The sequence below is a fragment of the Balearica regulorum genome, chromosome 4 (genome assembly GCF_011004875.1).
Source record: "Balearica regulorum gibbericeps isolate bBalReg1 chromosome 4, bBalReg1.pri, whole genome shotgun sequence".
In the NCBI taxonomy this organism is placed as follows: domain Eukaryota; kingdom Metazoa; phylum Chordata; class Aves; order Gruiformes; family Gruidae; genus Balearica; species Balearica regulorum.
Window position 1 is genome coordinate 56,676,580 of NC_046187.1, and position 17,000 is coordinate 56,693,579.

General features: G+C 39.8%; 1 protein-coding gene across 2 annotated transcripts in view; it reads right to left on the reverse strand.

Annotated features, from left to right (window-relative positions):
- Window positions 1-7,583: 7,583 nt before the first annotated feature.
- Window positions 7,584-17,000, reverse strand: part of UBE2K (ubiquitin conjugating enzyme E2 K) — a 40,700-nt gene continuing 31,283 nt past the window's right edge. For both annotated transcript variants that reach the window (XM_075752284.1, XM_075752285.1), the window contains 3 exons: window positions 12,963-13,062; window positions 9,282-9,410; window positions 7,584-8,946 (listed from right to left, as the gene is read on the reverse strand). In XM_075752284.1, the coding sequence (XP_075608399.1) occupies window positions 8,872-8,946; window positions 9,282-9,410; window positions 12,963-13,062 (304 nt within the window). In that variant the 3' untranslated portion in view covers window positions 7,584-8,871. The remainder of the gene's footprint in view (window positions 8,947-9,281; window positions 9,411-12,962; window positions 13,063-17,000) is intronic.

The window sequence follows — 17,000 nt, forward strand, 5'->3', positions numbered from 1 at the left end:
CCAAATTTCAAAAACATCTCCATGGTAAGACAGCCATCGGAGCATAGCAGTGTATATAAATGCCTAAAGGGGAGAGTCTAAACAATCAGAGCCAGGCTTTGCTCAATGAACACACATAAAGTTGTGCTTGGAGGTACATCCTTAGAGAAATGGATGTTTGATTTGTTTTTATTTGGCTCCAAATCCTCTAAAACAATGACAATTGTTTCCATCAAGCATTACTTGAGCTTGGTCTGCTATATACAAAGTTGTGTCAAAAGCTTCACCTTGCAGGAGGAGCTTTCCCCTCTCATTTTCGCTTTCTGCTGATCCTGAGGGGTTTTGCCACAACAGTGGTGCCTAACACCAAGCTGAACATCAGTGGCACTCGGATCCAGTAAGGCCAGTGTGTGGGAATAACGTAAGGGCTTTTTTTTTTTTTTGTATAATCTCCTGCAACCTTCAGGCACTGACCCTGCCAATGCACTGACGCTGCAGATGTTACCGAAATCCTTCTAAGTAGGATAATGGAGGGAGCTTTCACCTACTTAAAAAAAATTAATAAACCAATATATTTATTTTCTTAGGGGTCAGGCTAGCAGCAACTTCCTTAATGTCCAAGCGCTTGCAAGCGTGGAGGAAGTTGGCAGAGTAGCAGAGCTAAGTCAGGGGTACTCTGCTGTTGCCTGGCAAGTGCAGCACTCCAGGGACACGTAGCACGTAGGGGCCAGGCTCAGCCTACACACAGCTGCCCTGATGTGCGGGCTGCCAGGGTCTCAGGGCTTGTCTGGGCTCGCAGTCCAGCACTGCCTGGGCTCATGGTGACGGACAGGGCCTGTGGCCCACTGGGCCACCTCGCACAGAGCAAGACCCCCGTAGGGCAGAGAAGCACCTAACTCACTCCCACCCTGTGCCTCTGTCTGTTTTTAAATGCCTGAACAGGCGAGTGCTTATTCTCGAAGCCACAGATCTCTTAATGCACTCTCAGCATCACAGCCACCTGAATCATCAGTCCCGAACCTCTGCCTGGTGCTGGGGCCACAACCCTGACCCGGCCCACAGCAGAGACAGGAAGAGGTGCCTTTTCCAGCAGAGCAGGGGCCTGAAAGGGGCCCTGGGAAAAACTTTCCTGTTTCCAGGCCTAACTTATCCCTGACCAGTTAATGCCAACCTGAGACCATGTCCCCTGTGCATGACCTGGCCCCAGAGAAAGGCTGGTCACTGTGTTCACCCACTTGATTCAGCATCCCCTTGCTCCATCTCCTTACAGGACTGCACTTCCCCTTGCTGAACTACTCAGAGGTGAGGAGAAGGGCAAAAGAACAATATGAAGAACTCTTTCCTTCTTTGTTCCTAAGAAACTTTTGGGGTTTTTTTCACCTCTGGCTTGTCTGATTCAGTGAACTTTTGGAAACTACTTTGTTCAGACATGTCTACTTCTAAGTAGCTCTCTCTTCTGACAAGTGCGGCCTAGGGACAGATCTCTCCTTGCATTTTTGATGCAGTGCAGACTGTTTAAGGACACAAATGTGGAAGACACTATACTGGGGAACATGCATGCCAAGCAAAAAGGGAGACCGTCCCTCCCCCTTGCCCCCATCCCAGCGGGTCACTCACCCCTGGGAAGCTCAGACATAGGCTTCATTTCTCAGAATTTGCCCCTTTTCCAGTAAAAGCCATAAACATGAGGGGGTTTCACGCCATTTGAACTGACAGCTTCAGGTCCTCTAAACCACTTTCTACACAGATAAACCACCTCACATCCAATACAGCTTCTCACAGCAATGTAAAGACCACCACTTCCAGGAGCACCTAGGCCCCGTGTCTGGTGTTTGTTCTTCAGCCTTGCATTTAGGGAAATTTAAACCTGTGGCAAGGACACGATTTCCAGTGCTGTTGCTTTGTTATGGAAGAGGCTCAGCTGCCACACTATTTTTGACCGCAGTGTGAAGCGGGACCAGCCAGTTCTAGGTCTGCTTTTTAAACCAAAATCCACCTTGGAGCACAGCTGGTTCCTGGCTTTTGGGCTGTTCCTGCTTCAAGGAAGCCACCCTCATACCCAATTCTCCAGCCCAGCGGTGGGTAGATGTTTAAAATGGGGACAGGCAGCTTTGCCCTGAAACAGCCAAGGGCTGCTCCCCTCATCCAGTAACAGAGCTCCACTGCAGGGAACTTCCCAAACCTCTCTGACAGGATGGGCAGGAGCCTCAACTACTCACCGCATAACTTGTTCTTAAACTGCTAGCTGTGAGAAGAGTTGTTTTGGGAGAGCTGGTGGCAGGGAAGAGACCGGGGCAGGGAGAGCAAGGCACCAGCTCTGCACAGTCCCTTTTCCCACCCCACGCCCTGCACCACACCTGTAAGTGGAGGCAGCTGTACACCGAGGACTCAGGTTGCTGAAGGGTCTGGTGGCTCAGATAACATCAGCACAAAACCACTTCTCTCCCACCTTCCCTCCAGCAACACCAGACTCATTTTTTCCTTAGCATCCCAGCCGATTACCCTTTATTTTACACCAGGCTATTACAAACCCACCTAAAGACTTTATGTATTTCAATACAAAGCAGCCACTAAATGAAGCAACATAATTTATTTGACATGATACCAGACACGGATGCTCCAGACCCAGACCCAGACTTGACCTTAAAACAATTTAAAATCCTGGATTTGCCATATTGGCAGTATCAGTGTTACCTGCCTGAGCGCTAAACATGTCAGTATTACAGCTATTGAAACAGAAAATGAAGTACAAGAGGAGTTGAGCTAGTAAGCACTGTTAGTCCATTTTGACTGTGAACTCGCTTCCAGTTTTGGGGTGCTGGAAGAAATGACAAGGCTGTAGGACAACTTTGCAAGTATTTCAGTATAAAGCAGCTCACAGTTATTCATGTCACAGTAGCCTCTAACTACAAGAGCAAGGAAATACAGATTATTTAATTTTTCTAAATGAATGGGCAGGCTAAGAGAAGCAGCCCTCACCAGCTCCCTCTCCCTTGCCCCTCTTAATAAATGAGGTACCACAATACAACATATAGTAAATTTAAACAACCCCTCCAATCCTTACACCACTGTGTTCACACCATAAAGCTGGGCAGCGCTGTCCCACCTGGCAGAGCCTGCCTGGAGAACTGCAAACCCCGACCCACCTGGGGACAGACACCACCCCACCCCCCCGGCCCGAAACAGAATTACAACCACCTTCACAGCTGCTCCTACTTTCGGCTGGGCAGGCGCACACTCTCGAACAGCTTTACTCCAACAACTGTTGGCCAAGTCATGCAAGCCAATGACTAGTATGTACCAGTGGGAAACAAATCCCGAGTCATCCTCTCTACCAGATTCTTCCTACAGCTGAGGCAGAGGGGTGTTCTTACCCCACAGGCTGCACCTCCCCCTGGGAGCACAGACTGTCATTTATTATATAAAGTACCATCTTTAAAATGCACAAAATGAAATAAGCAGTGCTGGAAAATCCAAAGAAAACTTTTTCCCCTGTGAGTTACCAACACAGTGAGTTTCAGACAGGGCCCTTGCAATGTGGTGTGTATGTACATGTATTTCTTAGGCTCTCACAGGAGGCAATCCCAGTTGAAATAACACACACTTTCATTACACAACTTATATTTACACAATTCTCTTCTTCAAAAATTTTTAATCACGAACTTGATCATCCTTTTCTCTCGTTACTGACATGGAGGCAGTATATACACCCTGTAATTTCAGAACGATTTGAATTACCAGAAATAAAATGAAAACTGTTTTCAGGGAAACATGCATTTATTGTTAAGCATTCCCAGTGAAAATCAACATCTTTTAAAATGTGTGTTTATTAAAAAATCATTTGTGTACAAAAGTGTTTGTGTACTTTTTATTTTCAAGACAAAAAACACTGATGCTGCATTCCAGCCCACCCACTCCTCCTGTACAGGAAGTCTGATGCTCAGGAAACCAACCTCCTGCAATATTTTTTATCAGTAAATAGTTTTTAATTAGAAAAGTCAGAATTTAGAATGGAAAAGGTAAGTGAAAAGCAGGGTTTTTCAACAGTTGACATCAGCATTCGCATGATGGCAGCCTCCTTCAGACACCACAACAGAGCACCAGCAGTTGCCACAAATCGTAAAATGGACAAGTACAGCATTTTCACAGTACATTTCCTCGTCTGTTGAGTCATAGATCTTAACTTACATTATTGATGAATGGCTCAGCACCGTAAGCGATCAGCTAGCTATTTTGATGCCTACAAAGCAGGTAACAGCAGAGAAGGAACATCACATCACAGTACAGTGCAAATGATTTGCAGGAGTTTGTCCAGTGAGAAGAAATCTGAAGTCGAGTTGCTACCTACAGAGCACTGCAGCTGGATAACTGAGCAAGAAGCAAAACGCATTAAGGACAGCTGGCCTTGTGAGTCTAATGATGAATCAGCTGATGACACCTACGCCACAAACAGGAAGAGAAAGCTATGTGATCTACTGATGGGTTTGGAATAGATCGGAAAACTATCAAGAAAGAAGTGACTGCCCCTTTGCGTAGCCACAGGAGACCCTTGGGCCCAGAAAATCAGGACGGTAACAGTGAAAACATCTAAGTTTTTCCCAGAAAAAGCTTTAGGCACCCAAGGAGCATCTTTACTTTCATGCTTTAGTTCTGCGACGCAACAGACGGCATGATGAAATGCGTTCTCGCTATCTTGAGTCAGTTGCTCATTAAAACCTTAAAAAGCAACTACCTGATCACCAGTCAGTGGCCACACTCCTCAAGATGCTTCTCATCAACTCGACTAACAAAACACAGCGGGAGAGGACACCCCATCTTCTCGTCGCATCTGCTCATCAGCAGACATTAAGTAAAACTAACTTTCACTGTTAAATTATTTAACATTTCCCCCTTTGGGCAAGCATCCAAGCCTAAGTTAGCTTTTGTTGGTATTCAGGAAGGAAGCAAGGGACACGCACCAAGTTAGGTTTCCCCTTGCACTGAAAATGGAACCCATCACCTTCACAGTATATGACCAATGCAGTAAACAAGAACTCTCACTTGAAACTGTCTTTTGATTTCCCTCCCCGCTCCCCTTCTCCGTTCCAGGATTCAATAAGCAATCCGTATGCTCTGAAGCGCCGAGTCTCATTCACAGCTGTTAAGCTTAAATTTGCATAGTTTAAATGTTTCTGTTACCCACACCACATAATGCAGATTTGGCATTACAAGGTAAGCTTCTTTCTGGCTATTTAATTCCTCCTTTCAGACAACAACAACAACAAAGATCCTATACTCCTTATGTCAGTGTTCCAATACTAATTTACTTGGAATACAGTTAAATACAATGATAATTTAAAAAAAAAAACCAAAACAAAACACATTCCTACACCATTAGTACCTAATTGCTCAGATAAATACTACCAAACCAATTATAGTCAAGGCTCTGTGGCAAGTTTTTTTTTTTTAAAAAAAGTTAAAGTTTGGAATATGCAGAAAGAATAGCACTCAGTGCTGCATCTTTCCAGAAGATTATGTTCCTAAGTTTTTGTCTCCAGAATGTACCAGTTTGTCATACTGAGAACACAGCCTGTTCGCAGAAGCAACGGGAGGAAGCTGTGAATTTGGCAAGTGGGGGTGGGATGCAGTCAGGGCTTTTGGCACTCACGGGAACAGCAGAGGCTTTTGGCAACAGGAAAGGGCATTTCTCTGCCTTGGAACAAAGCTGTAGTTTACTTTTGGAGGAACTGGACAAGAAAGGAGTTTCTTGTTCCCCACCAACAAAACAAACAAGGGATAAACCACTTTGCTCAATGCACGTTAAGACCTTCAGCAGTGAAATGTGATCGATGCTCTGGCAATCGGTGAGCTTCATTATCAATACCATGTTTAGAAAAATGGGGTCATTTAGACTTCCGAATTACTGTTTCAAGCTGTCTTCTTACACAATAGAGGAAGACAACAGGTTTTATTTGTACTTGGAAAGCAACTGTACCCCTGTTTTATGTTCTTGTTGTAAGGAAGCGGTAGATGCGCAGCCCAAGTCCACAGCTGGAGTGGTCTGTGTGGCACCTCCATGTCTGTGAACGCCCAGGGCCCTGCATATAGCAACGGTCAGTCACACAAAAAACCAGAACTACCATTTTGTATGTACAAAGTCACAAGGATAAACTGAACATTGACAGCAAAATTCCCAGGGCTCAGCCCCAGCTGCAGTTAAACTAACCTCGTACAACACTATCCCTGTATTCAACTCTGATAATTACCAAGAATACAAAAAACATTCCTTATAAAGGACTCACATCTCAAAATTGAGGGACTTCAGACCACAGACGTCTCCTTAATGCTGGGTCATGTTTCCTTCCCAGCTCAGTTCTTGAGAAGCTTCCCTCCTGCCAGCATCTGAGCTAGCATCAAGGTATCTTTGCAAGAGCGTGGATGGAGCATAAAACCCAGTATCCAATGTCTATACATAAGGGGAAAGGGGAAGATGAGTGTTTTGCAGTAGAGAAGAAAATGAGGTAACTTCATGAGAGAAATATAACTTGACAGGGCATTGTTTCAGAGGTGACCAGGTTCACCTAAGAACCATCTCCCCTTTTCTCCCCCTCCCCCTGGCTTCCTTCATCCCTTTACATATTGTCGGAAAAACCTGTTCTTAGGAGACTCATCTTATCAAAAGACACATTCAGAAGCCCGTAACTGAGAAGTTTTGTGTCCCCAACAATGATATCCAAGTTCTTTCTTTTGATAAATAGCAGCGAAGAACAAGGGAAAGTAGTCAGCAATTTATAATTACCACCAGGGTAAAAAAGGTGTTGATGTAATCAAGAAGTTCTTAGCCTGTATAACAGAAAAGACAGCAACTTGAGATTAACACGAGTGGCATTTTGCCATAGTTTCCTACCGTCCCTGGTTTTCACCTAGCAAACCAGCTGAACAGTAGCAGCTTCTTGTTAAAAAAATAAATAAATATAAGGAAAGACAAAACAACTCATTTCCTTTGGCATCATTGCAAATGATTTACACTAACTCAGGAAAGCCCAAGAAAACTGATCACTGACTACACCTTAAAAAGCAGTAAGTATAAAGACTAAGCAAATGCATTTAGTATTGCACTGATATGAGTTCAAAGTATTTACTGCCTGTGCCCTGAAATATTTTAAGTTTGGACACAGACAGAGCAGTCCAGGGCATGTCCCTGAACTAGCCAGGTCTCTACAGTTCTATTTTCTGGTTCTGTTCCCCTACCACTATGCCCCAAAATATTTACCAGATACAATAATGTTCCTGATTTCCTCTAGTACAATTTATCAACAGACTGTCTATGAAGTATGAAACTATTTCAACTTGCACTTCATAGCTCCAGAAAAATCCCAAACAGACATATATTTCCTTTCCCCGCCCCATTGATCCACTGTTTCGGAGAAAAAACAGTCATGGGAAAGATGACTTAGCACTCCATTATCCACCATCCCCACTCTCTAGTCTCAGGATTTCTCTAACTTCCTTGTCAGATATATTCTCAAAAGTTAGCATCATATTCACAAAGACATTACAGCTCTCTTTAAATAGATGTACTAGTGTTTGAAGTTGCAAAACTAATAATTCTCAAGCTTTTGCACTTGGGATGAAATGTCATTTTAATACGAATAAAAAGACTGACTGTATGTACAAGCCAAGGTAAGATTTCAGTTCTCGTTTATCAGAAACATCAATCCAAAAGAAAGCTAAATTGAGAACACACTTCTACTTCTATGTGCATTTGAAGTATGTACAGTAAAAACACCAACACAGCCTCCATGTGTCAACTAGAGAAAAATGCAAGCAAGGATGAATTTTAAAGTACCTGGTAAGCAATCCTTAAATTGAAGCCCGAAATAAAGCTAGAAAACCGCTGCAAAAAACAGCTGATTGCCTCATATCAAGTACTCAAAAGAAATTTTTTTTTTTTTAATTTCAGTATGCTAGAGAATCCGCTTTTTCCTCCTTCAAACCCAGTAAAATCATACTATCCAGAATGTACTGAAGAACATTTTACATCTACTGACCACAAAAAAAAGGAAAGAAAACCAGCTCCATCTTTTTGTGCTATATCCAGGCATACTCCTTACGAGATTGTGAAGAAAACATGATGGGTGAAAATAATTACGGATAATTCAAAATATATTCTTTAAATGGGAGCCTAGACTACTGTAAATGGCACACATAATACCCACGGATGATGAAACAATCTAGGGAGGATTTCTAGCTGTATGATGTAAAGGGAGAGGAGAATCAGGTTTCCCAATTAATAAGCTAGAAAGAAACCGGTTCTGATTAAGTCACCATTTGGAACTTTGGGTAAGTCTTGAAAGTCTTTCACGAAAAAAAGTTACAAGAACACTCAAGTATTTCAATGGTGCTCTCTTCAGCGACCCTACCTAATATGTCTATTAAGTACAAGCATGCAAATATAGGTCAATCCACAGGCACATAGGATCCATGTTTAAAAAACAGTAAGATAGCTGTGATGAGTGGCACCAACAATTTTGATGACTAACACTCAAAAATGTTGCTTTCTGAATTACTAAATCAAAATCCTGAAGCAAGTTCCTGCTAGTCTTCGTCACACTGCTAAACACTAAAGTAGGCATGTTTTTCCCCCATTATTTTAGCTGAGCTCAAAGAATTTTTACAATATTTAGTAAGAAAAAAAAATTAAAGTATTTCCCCTTTTTAAATTTACACAGATGTTTAATTAGCTTTATTTACAGAGCGGTTTTTTTCAGTCTCCAATAGTGCCTAGATAGCATCATCAGGCAAGAGTGCCAGTTTTAAAAGAGAATCTATATAGAATCCTAAAAATAACAGATGGTGATGCTCCTCCAGAAGGGGCAAGCTGGACTACTGAAGCAGCTCTCTCTACATGGCTCAGTTACTCAGGAGTAATTCTGTTGCAGTCTCTACATCCCATGATTTTGAAGACAAGGCCACTATTACTGCATTCTGCAATGAGAAAACAAAAGCAATAATATTTTCAGTGCGTGAACCTGCAGCTCCGAGAAGTGGAATGAAAAGTTCACAGATTAATTGGAACATGTTAGAAAAACTGTTTAAAAAAAACAACAAAACAAACAAAAACAGGGTAGCTCACAAGATTTACTAATAATGTAGTATTTTAAAACTCCAATTCTTAAAAATAATTAGCAAAACAGAATGATTAGACCTACAAAAGGTCATGGAAGTAGCGAGTCTACTGTAGTATACTAATGACTCCCTGTATTTATACACATATACTTGCCCTGCCCCTACTAAGAAATATGTAAGTTGCATATACTTACCCTATCAAAGCCCATAGCACAAAGGTTTTCTATTTTTTTGGTGTATTCTGGACTAGAAACTGGTGCTCCAGCATACACATGTGCCCAAAGTCGAGCTGTCTGTTTAAACATTTCTGGATTTTGTTTGTACTACACAAAAGAGAGAGGGAGGAGAAGGGGAAAGTTAAATCAACTCAGCAATCCAACCAAAAAGCAAGATAAGGCAGATTCCAATCCATCATTCTTTCTACAATATCTTCAACAGCGTTTCACACTGATCCTACTGCTATTTTTGAAATGAAATTTGGAGGCGAGGATTACACAGAGTAAACCTATGCAAGCATTTGATTTAAAGGTGTTTGCCTTTAGGTTAAATTACGCACTGTAGGTCTCATATACAGTCAGGTACTGCTCTCCATAGCACTGATCAAAAGTAAAGTAGCTATATCTAGCACAGCTACTGAAAATTTATATTCAGTGTGACAGAGCACAAATTATCCCTATGTTACCATCTCCTGATTGTACATACTGCCCACAACTCTAATGTATTTCTCTAATCACTTAAAAATATGCTTGGTTTTATACACTGCAAGTAGGTCTGCAGTTTTTCAGTCAGGGTTGACCTTTTACTACCAGGCTTCCTCCTGAGAATAAGGATATTGACAGCGTATGTGATAAAAGAAGGCCTGAAAAATGGGTGAGCATGTGCAAAAAGCTAGGAAGCTGCAACTCTTTTCATGCAAGCTATATTATTTACCGGGGGGGGGAAGGAAGGGGGAAATCACGCAGGGTATGTAAATACTATTTTGCACCAATCACTAACAAGTTTTCTAATAAACAACAGAATGGACCTCATCACAGAGTCTTCAGCCTGTGCCAAGAACTCAAAAGCCAAGAAAGTGGGTCATCCGTCATAAATTGTACTCAGAAAAGCAAGATGAGTTTCGTATTTTAGCAACTTTTGTATGTAATATCGTTTAAGGTTTTTTTGCATTAAAAAAAGACTCTTTCCCTTAATCATTACACTTCTAAAAAGTAGGTATTCCCATCTTTAGATACAAAATAAATTTTAGCATTAAATAATAAGACAAGATTGAGAAATATATTATTCAAATATTTTTAGATGCATTTTAAGGACAGAAACATGATTGACTATCACTCTAAGCATTTTAGTCATACATGAAAACAATCTTTAAATCTATAAAGCACTGTCAAAGTGAATACTTTTTACTGCTGTACATTTCATTTTACCTCTCCTACAGCAACACACCCCAACTACACTGCATTGTGTTCTTTGTACACCTCCCAGTAATTCTGCTCCACATGAAATAATTTGTATATTTGCTCTGATTATTAACAGCATTAAAACACAGGACACAATCTATTGTTGGAAGTAACTCACTGCATTTTAAATACAGTAGTCTGTAATAAATTTCTTTGAATGCAATGACTAGAAGAGAGGAAGAATTAAGTTAAGATTCAGTAGCATCCTGAAGTACTATATTCTTTTGGTCTTAAAAGATCTTTCCCCAATTTTTTAAAAATATTTTTTGAGAACACTGCCAAGCCTAGCGAGCAACTAGCTGAAGTGCAAAGGATTAGTCATAACTGCATTTTATTCAGAACTAGCTTTCAGTATTCTATAAATTTCCTTTACTTCGGTATCCGTAAATAATCTAGCTTCTCACTGAATTGAGAAAAGCCTAAAGGCACCTTTTACTGATGTCTCTATATCAGGAATCTGAGGCAGTTAATGTTGCTGTATTTAAAAAAAAACACAACAACTAGTTGAAGTAGTTTTAACACCAGACAGCTGGTGTCTGAAAATACTGCCATTATTCAAACAGGAGTTCTCCCTGTGTCCTCTCTGGGATTCAGCTCAAGAGCTTGTAGGACACAGACTACTAAGATGTCCAGGTAACACATTGTTTAGTAAATTAACATAATGAAAAATCAGCGTGGAGGATTAATTCCTCGTGAATTTTTGTTTTGGAAAAAACCCCAAGCAAACTAAAAAAGACCCCCCCACCAAATAAAACACATGAGGGAACTGGGTGTTTACAGCCATTACAATCACTTTCTACTTCCATACACTTGCTTGTAACTCAAGGCCAAACCCCACTATAGTTTTCATGCAGGTATTTGCAGGGAACAGGAAAAACTGAATCCCTCCCCGCATCGGCCACGCCACAGTCCCACCAGACACATCCTCGCAAACACCTGAAAGGCAGCCTGAAAAACTGCTCTTCAGAATCTAGGAAGTTTCAGGAAGATGTTTGCCTCAGAAAAAACTCTTTTCAGCTCAAGCGCTTCTATGAGACTATTATGATTCCCCCACAAAATTCTACCAGTGGGGCCAGAATGGGAAACATTCTTTTTTTCTTTGAAAAAAGGGCATAATTGATTTTGTTTAATAAAGAGAGAGTGTGACAGCAAGGGCACGCATCTGGCAAGAAAAAAAACAGCGCAGGGACACGCCTGGTGGCCTTGCTGGCCTTTGCGGCAATTCTCCCTGTGCAGAGCAATTCAGTCTGACAGAACTGTTCAGGGATGTTTGTTCAGAGCAGCCTTACAAGACCGCCAACTTCCACATGCAAGCCTTCTGTCCTTACTACTGAGTATAGGTAGTAGCGACCATTGGTGCAATGGGCTACCTCCAATGTCAATGTTTCCCTCCAAAACCTGACAGGTTTTATGAACTGCTAATCTATCATCCTACACAAACTTTTAGAGAGAAGGAGTGCTCACTTTGTCATCTTATCCAGGAGGGTCCTGAGGTACAGGAGATAGAGGTCAGATTGATGTGGGAAGAACCTTCTACTTGCTTTGTTCTTTTGTTGCTGAAATATACCCTTCCTACCAGTCAGTGGGGAAGCCTGGGCCTTTTGTCTCTCTCTCCAGGGTAAAAAAGAAAACACCACACACATACTTGGGACTTTGTTGAAAATTGTCAGACTATTAAGTTATGGAATGACTGTTCCTATCTTTCATCAACACTTTAAGCAGAACCATGTCAGTTCTGGTATGGCATAAGAGCCAACTGAGATTTTATTGTTATTACTTTTTATAAGTTATTGCTACTGTCTGAAAAGCAACAAATCCTGTTGATTGTAGAATTCTACAATATCAATTCAACCAGTCACTAAAACAGTTATCCCAAGTACTTGCAAAGGTAAAATATACAGGATGCTTCATTCAGATAAATTAATCCTCAGGATTAAATTAAACAGTAATTCATCTAAAGTCACTGTTCATAAAATTTCGTCAGTAAACAAATCAATGCTCAACAATATTCATATTAATCTGGAAGAGGAGCTACATACCAAGCCAAGTCAAATGAACATCATCAAGTTAAAACTCATTTTACACCAATACAACATTTCTTTTCTTATACTAGAAGCCTAACATTTTAAAAGGCAAGCTATACTTCATTTTACTGTGCTGTCATCCCCTGACATTTCTGACAAGCTAAATAAGGAACAAAACTAACAAAATAAAACTCCTGACACTGTAAAATAACTGCTATTTACTTTGGAATCCGGAGAGTAAAGAGCACAAAACACCGTAGTAACTCACACTTTCTGTAAGGCAATTTTCCAATAAATTGTGTAAACTCTTTCTCTCCTCAAAGGTTTGGGGCCTAGTGAGAGTTACGGAAGGTTACAGAAGTGTTACAAATTCACAGTCAACTGAGCATCTTACCTGGTTTGCCACTACTGCATCTTGTGGATCATCTGGTTCTGCAGCTGCCAACAATGCTTGCAGCGATAACAACACTGTTCTTAGAGTCATTGCTGCTGCCCTAAAATTAAAAATTTGAAAATTACTTTACCAAATCCCATGCCTATACTCACCTTTGCTGCTGTACTAGTATCATAGAAGATATAAGAGTACATGCACAGATTGTAAGTCTAAGAATTGCAGGTTTAAAGTGCTGCAGCTTATAGGTATTAGAATATCATTCGATATATACATATTTAAATAGGGTTTTAAATGTCAACTTTCTTATTAACAATGTTTTCTTAAGCTTTTGGAAAATACAGTCTTGACATACACATTTGACCATACCCACTTTAATTAATTTCATCTGGGGAGAGGGAAGCCAATGTCAAGTTTGTGTCGTCCTTCCTTACTACCAACTAGTAACAGCACCTTGTGTAAGATTTAGGTACCGAACTGGTAGCCCATGTGTGCTCCCTCTGCTGGCACTCTTCAAAGCAAAATAGCATATACAGAAATAGTCACCTATATTTTAAATATTTGTAACAGATAAGGAATTTTATGCAATGCAAAAGATATCTAATGTATCAGTTTTAATACGACATTTTTCAATAAAATTTAACAATTTACACAGGGAATTACAACTATAATGATAAAAAGGTTTGGCTATTGCAGAATGTGCAATTGAAAATGTTATCTTAGCTTCCTCTCATTTCAACCTGACACGACTATCTGAAGCAGGAAAACATTCTGTAGTCATGATGGTGCTGTAAAGTCATTCTTTTGCCCCTATGAAAGAACCCTGTTGAAGGTAGCATAGTTCTAGAGTTGGAACTTCTAAGGTTCTAAGCTCTCATCATTTATCTTGATCTCAAAGTATAGTTAGAATGAGAGACTTCAATAATTTAGTAAGGGAAAACCAAATATGTTCATAAAAGTCAATAAACACTCAGAAAAGTAAAAGCATGAAATTGTTACACACTGTAAATCTGAAAAGTTGTAACATTTTAAATATACAGTTTAATTAGATTTTGACCATGAATACCATCTCTGATCTACCATTTCAGCTGGCACACACTGGAAACCAAATAAGGACCCCACAGAATCTGTTAAAGTTCAGTATTTCACCTGATTTGAACAGTTAAGTAGACTCTTAATTGTTGTGGTGGCACAGACAGATGTTCAAGCCAATACATAAAACCACTTATTCTCCTTATGTACTAGCAGAAAGGTAAGTGGGGAAAATGTGACATCTTAGATTTGAACAAAATGGTTATGGCATATGAAATGGCAGAGGAAAGTTGTGAAACACAGGTATCCAATTTCTTAAAAACTGTTCCATTTTCAATCAACAGAAAATAGTTTCTTCTTTTCAGAAGACTGAAAGTAAATGCAGAGAGTCTGTTAGAGTAGGTGAGGAAGAGTTTGACCTGATGGTCCAAATAGAGAGGAAACAGTCTGCAAATCTATTTCCAGTCTCAGATTTCAGAAATGTATGTATTTTCCAGTACCGAGGCACTGCATTGAGGTACTCTAGCAGAGTACACCGATGAACAGAGAACAAACAGATGCTGGCAAAATGTCAGAGGTACATTTGTGACACCTGAGTATTATATTCCTAGATGCTCACATTTACAGCTTTCTTGCTATGTCACTAACCATTCAAATATGGCATTCTTCCCTAATTCTTTCTAATTCTAGAAGATTTTTCCTAAAAACTTACTTTTCTTTTTTTAGCTGGATAATCATCACTGAGCTTTCACAGTGCAGTGTTCTACATCAAAACACAAGTGAGAAACATCCCAAGTGACAGAGATTTTAATTAGCACATATTGTCTCATTCCAACTGCCACATCAGCTTGAAGTCCCTCAAGCTGAACTTTGCAGACTTAAATCTTCAAAAAACCCTCATGCTTTTAGATCTGACAAATCACAAAACCTTCAACAACATGTAATTCTTTTTTTCCAAACCTACTCCTTAGTAACTAAATATTTTTTTTAAGAATTTCAGATTCTCTTCCAGTTAAATTTAAGTATTTCAGGTTCCAAGATGAATGCTTCTTCCAAGCCAAAGAATGTTTCTTTAAATTACAAACAAAGCTGGGGATTAACTAGTAAGATTATACTTAATCAGATAAAGAACACCTTGTTACTGAAACTTATCCTCAGCTGTGTGATGAAAGCCTAGCTAACATAGTAAACTTAAAAGACTACAAAGCATCTTGTTTTCCCACACCTAAATCACACACACAAAAACCTCAGTGAAAGAACACAGAAATACTTTTGCTTGACATGTACCTACACTATTTTACTCTGTTCTGTGATCTCTGCTGGTTTATATTGTCTTGAAATTAATCTATTTAAAGTACACATTGATGATGTAATTCACAGTGGTATCTCCTAGTATTAAATGAATGTAATGCAACATGTTTACTATTCTGGCATTCAAGTGTTACAGAATGCTAAATCTTTCAGGCCTTCTTATGCTCGAATGGATTTAACCATTTTTATTTTTATGCAGTGAATTTCAGGAACTACCACATCCACCACATGCTATAAAACCTAAATTCTTTTATCTCAGTTAAGTAATTTTATTACACTATTTAGTGTGGTTTTAAAGCTAGACTTAACACAAAATATCCATCAACTGTAACCGATACTGTAGTTGCTTTCACCAAATAAAAGCTGTTCTGCACTTTTCTTTACAGAAATCCTTCTACTGTAGAGATATTTTAAAATACTGCCATTATTTAAAGTAGAGAAGACAACACAAGGGGTCACAGCCACTTGTGCCTCTTTTACATGCGATTTACTTCCATTTATGCTGTACCTTCTAGGAGCGGAAAATATACCTTGGGGAGCAGGGGGCATTACTAAGGGCCAAAGGTGCCATAGACACCTAGAACACAAGTTCTGTGCTGGCTCCAGCTGTCTCTGGCTTTTGAGACTGCCAGGCCTTTTTGGTCCCTGTTCTTCTGTTATGTTTGTAGATTTTTATATAAAGTATACTGGGACTTGAACTTCTGTTCTGACATTCCGATTTCAAAATGAGTAATAAAAATAAATACCTTATCCATTTGGATATACAGATGGCTATACACTCAGAGAATTCAAATTCTAAAATACTAAGTTTATAGACAAGACCAGTTTAGCTACATATGTAAAAAGGTTTAAAGATGTAGTTTACAACTTATTTTCAAGTCTCATGTCTCAAAATGGCTTTCACATCTCATGCATAAGACAAAGTCTTCATTGGAAACAAACATTTAAAGAAGTATCCTTAAATCAGAAAAGAAAATCTGTTAGAGCTTCAGCTGCTGTTCATATTAAAAAAAAAAGAAATTAAAAAGGTTGTGAGTAATGGTAAAGAAAATCTGACATATTTTGTGTAGCTATCGTATACTCATGTAACACCTACCTTTAGGACACCAATTAGCTTTCCTGATCAAAGAAAGTGAAAAAAGTCTTGTTATTTTCTATGTAGCTTAGTCTTAATTTTTTAGACATAAATTAAGACTCCCAGAAGAAACTGGAGGCACAGCTAAAAATAGATTCTCATTTCCCAAGTACCTTAAAAAAACCCAAAACTCTTCTTCCTTCCCATTACCTTCTTTTGGGAGAATAAAGTGATTGGAGATGACTGCCCAGAACTACATTTACAGACACTAGTAAGACAGGACCTGTTACTCATCGGCAAGGAGTAAAAACAATTCTCATCATCACTTCTGGAGCAAAATCTATGCCGACAGTGGCACAAGACTAAAAAACCTAACACACACACCCCCCCACACACAAGATCCCCACAAGCTAGAGAGGAACATGCTGCAAAACCAGTTGTATTTTCCTCAAAATGAGCTTCCAGTGGAAAGATAGATGTGTTCTGCATTTTCCAGTGCTCCTCAAGGGTTTACTTTTTTAGAACAGGATCCTGAAAAAAAAATAAAGTTTCCAACTCTTCTTGTATTTGAAGTTTATTTCTAGGTGTGGATTTACGCACAACATCTCATGGAGTTCAAGCAA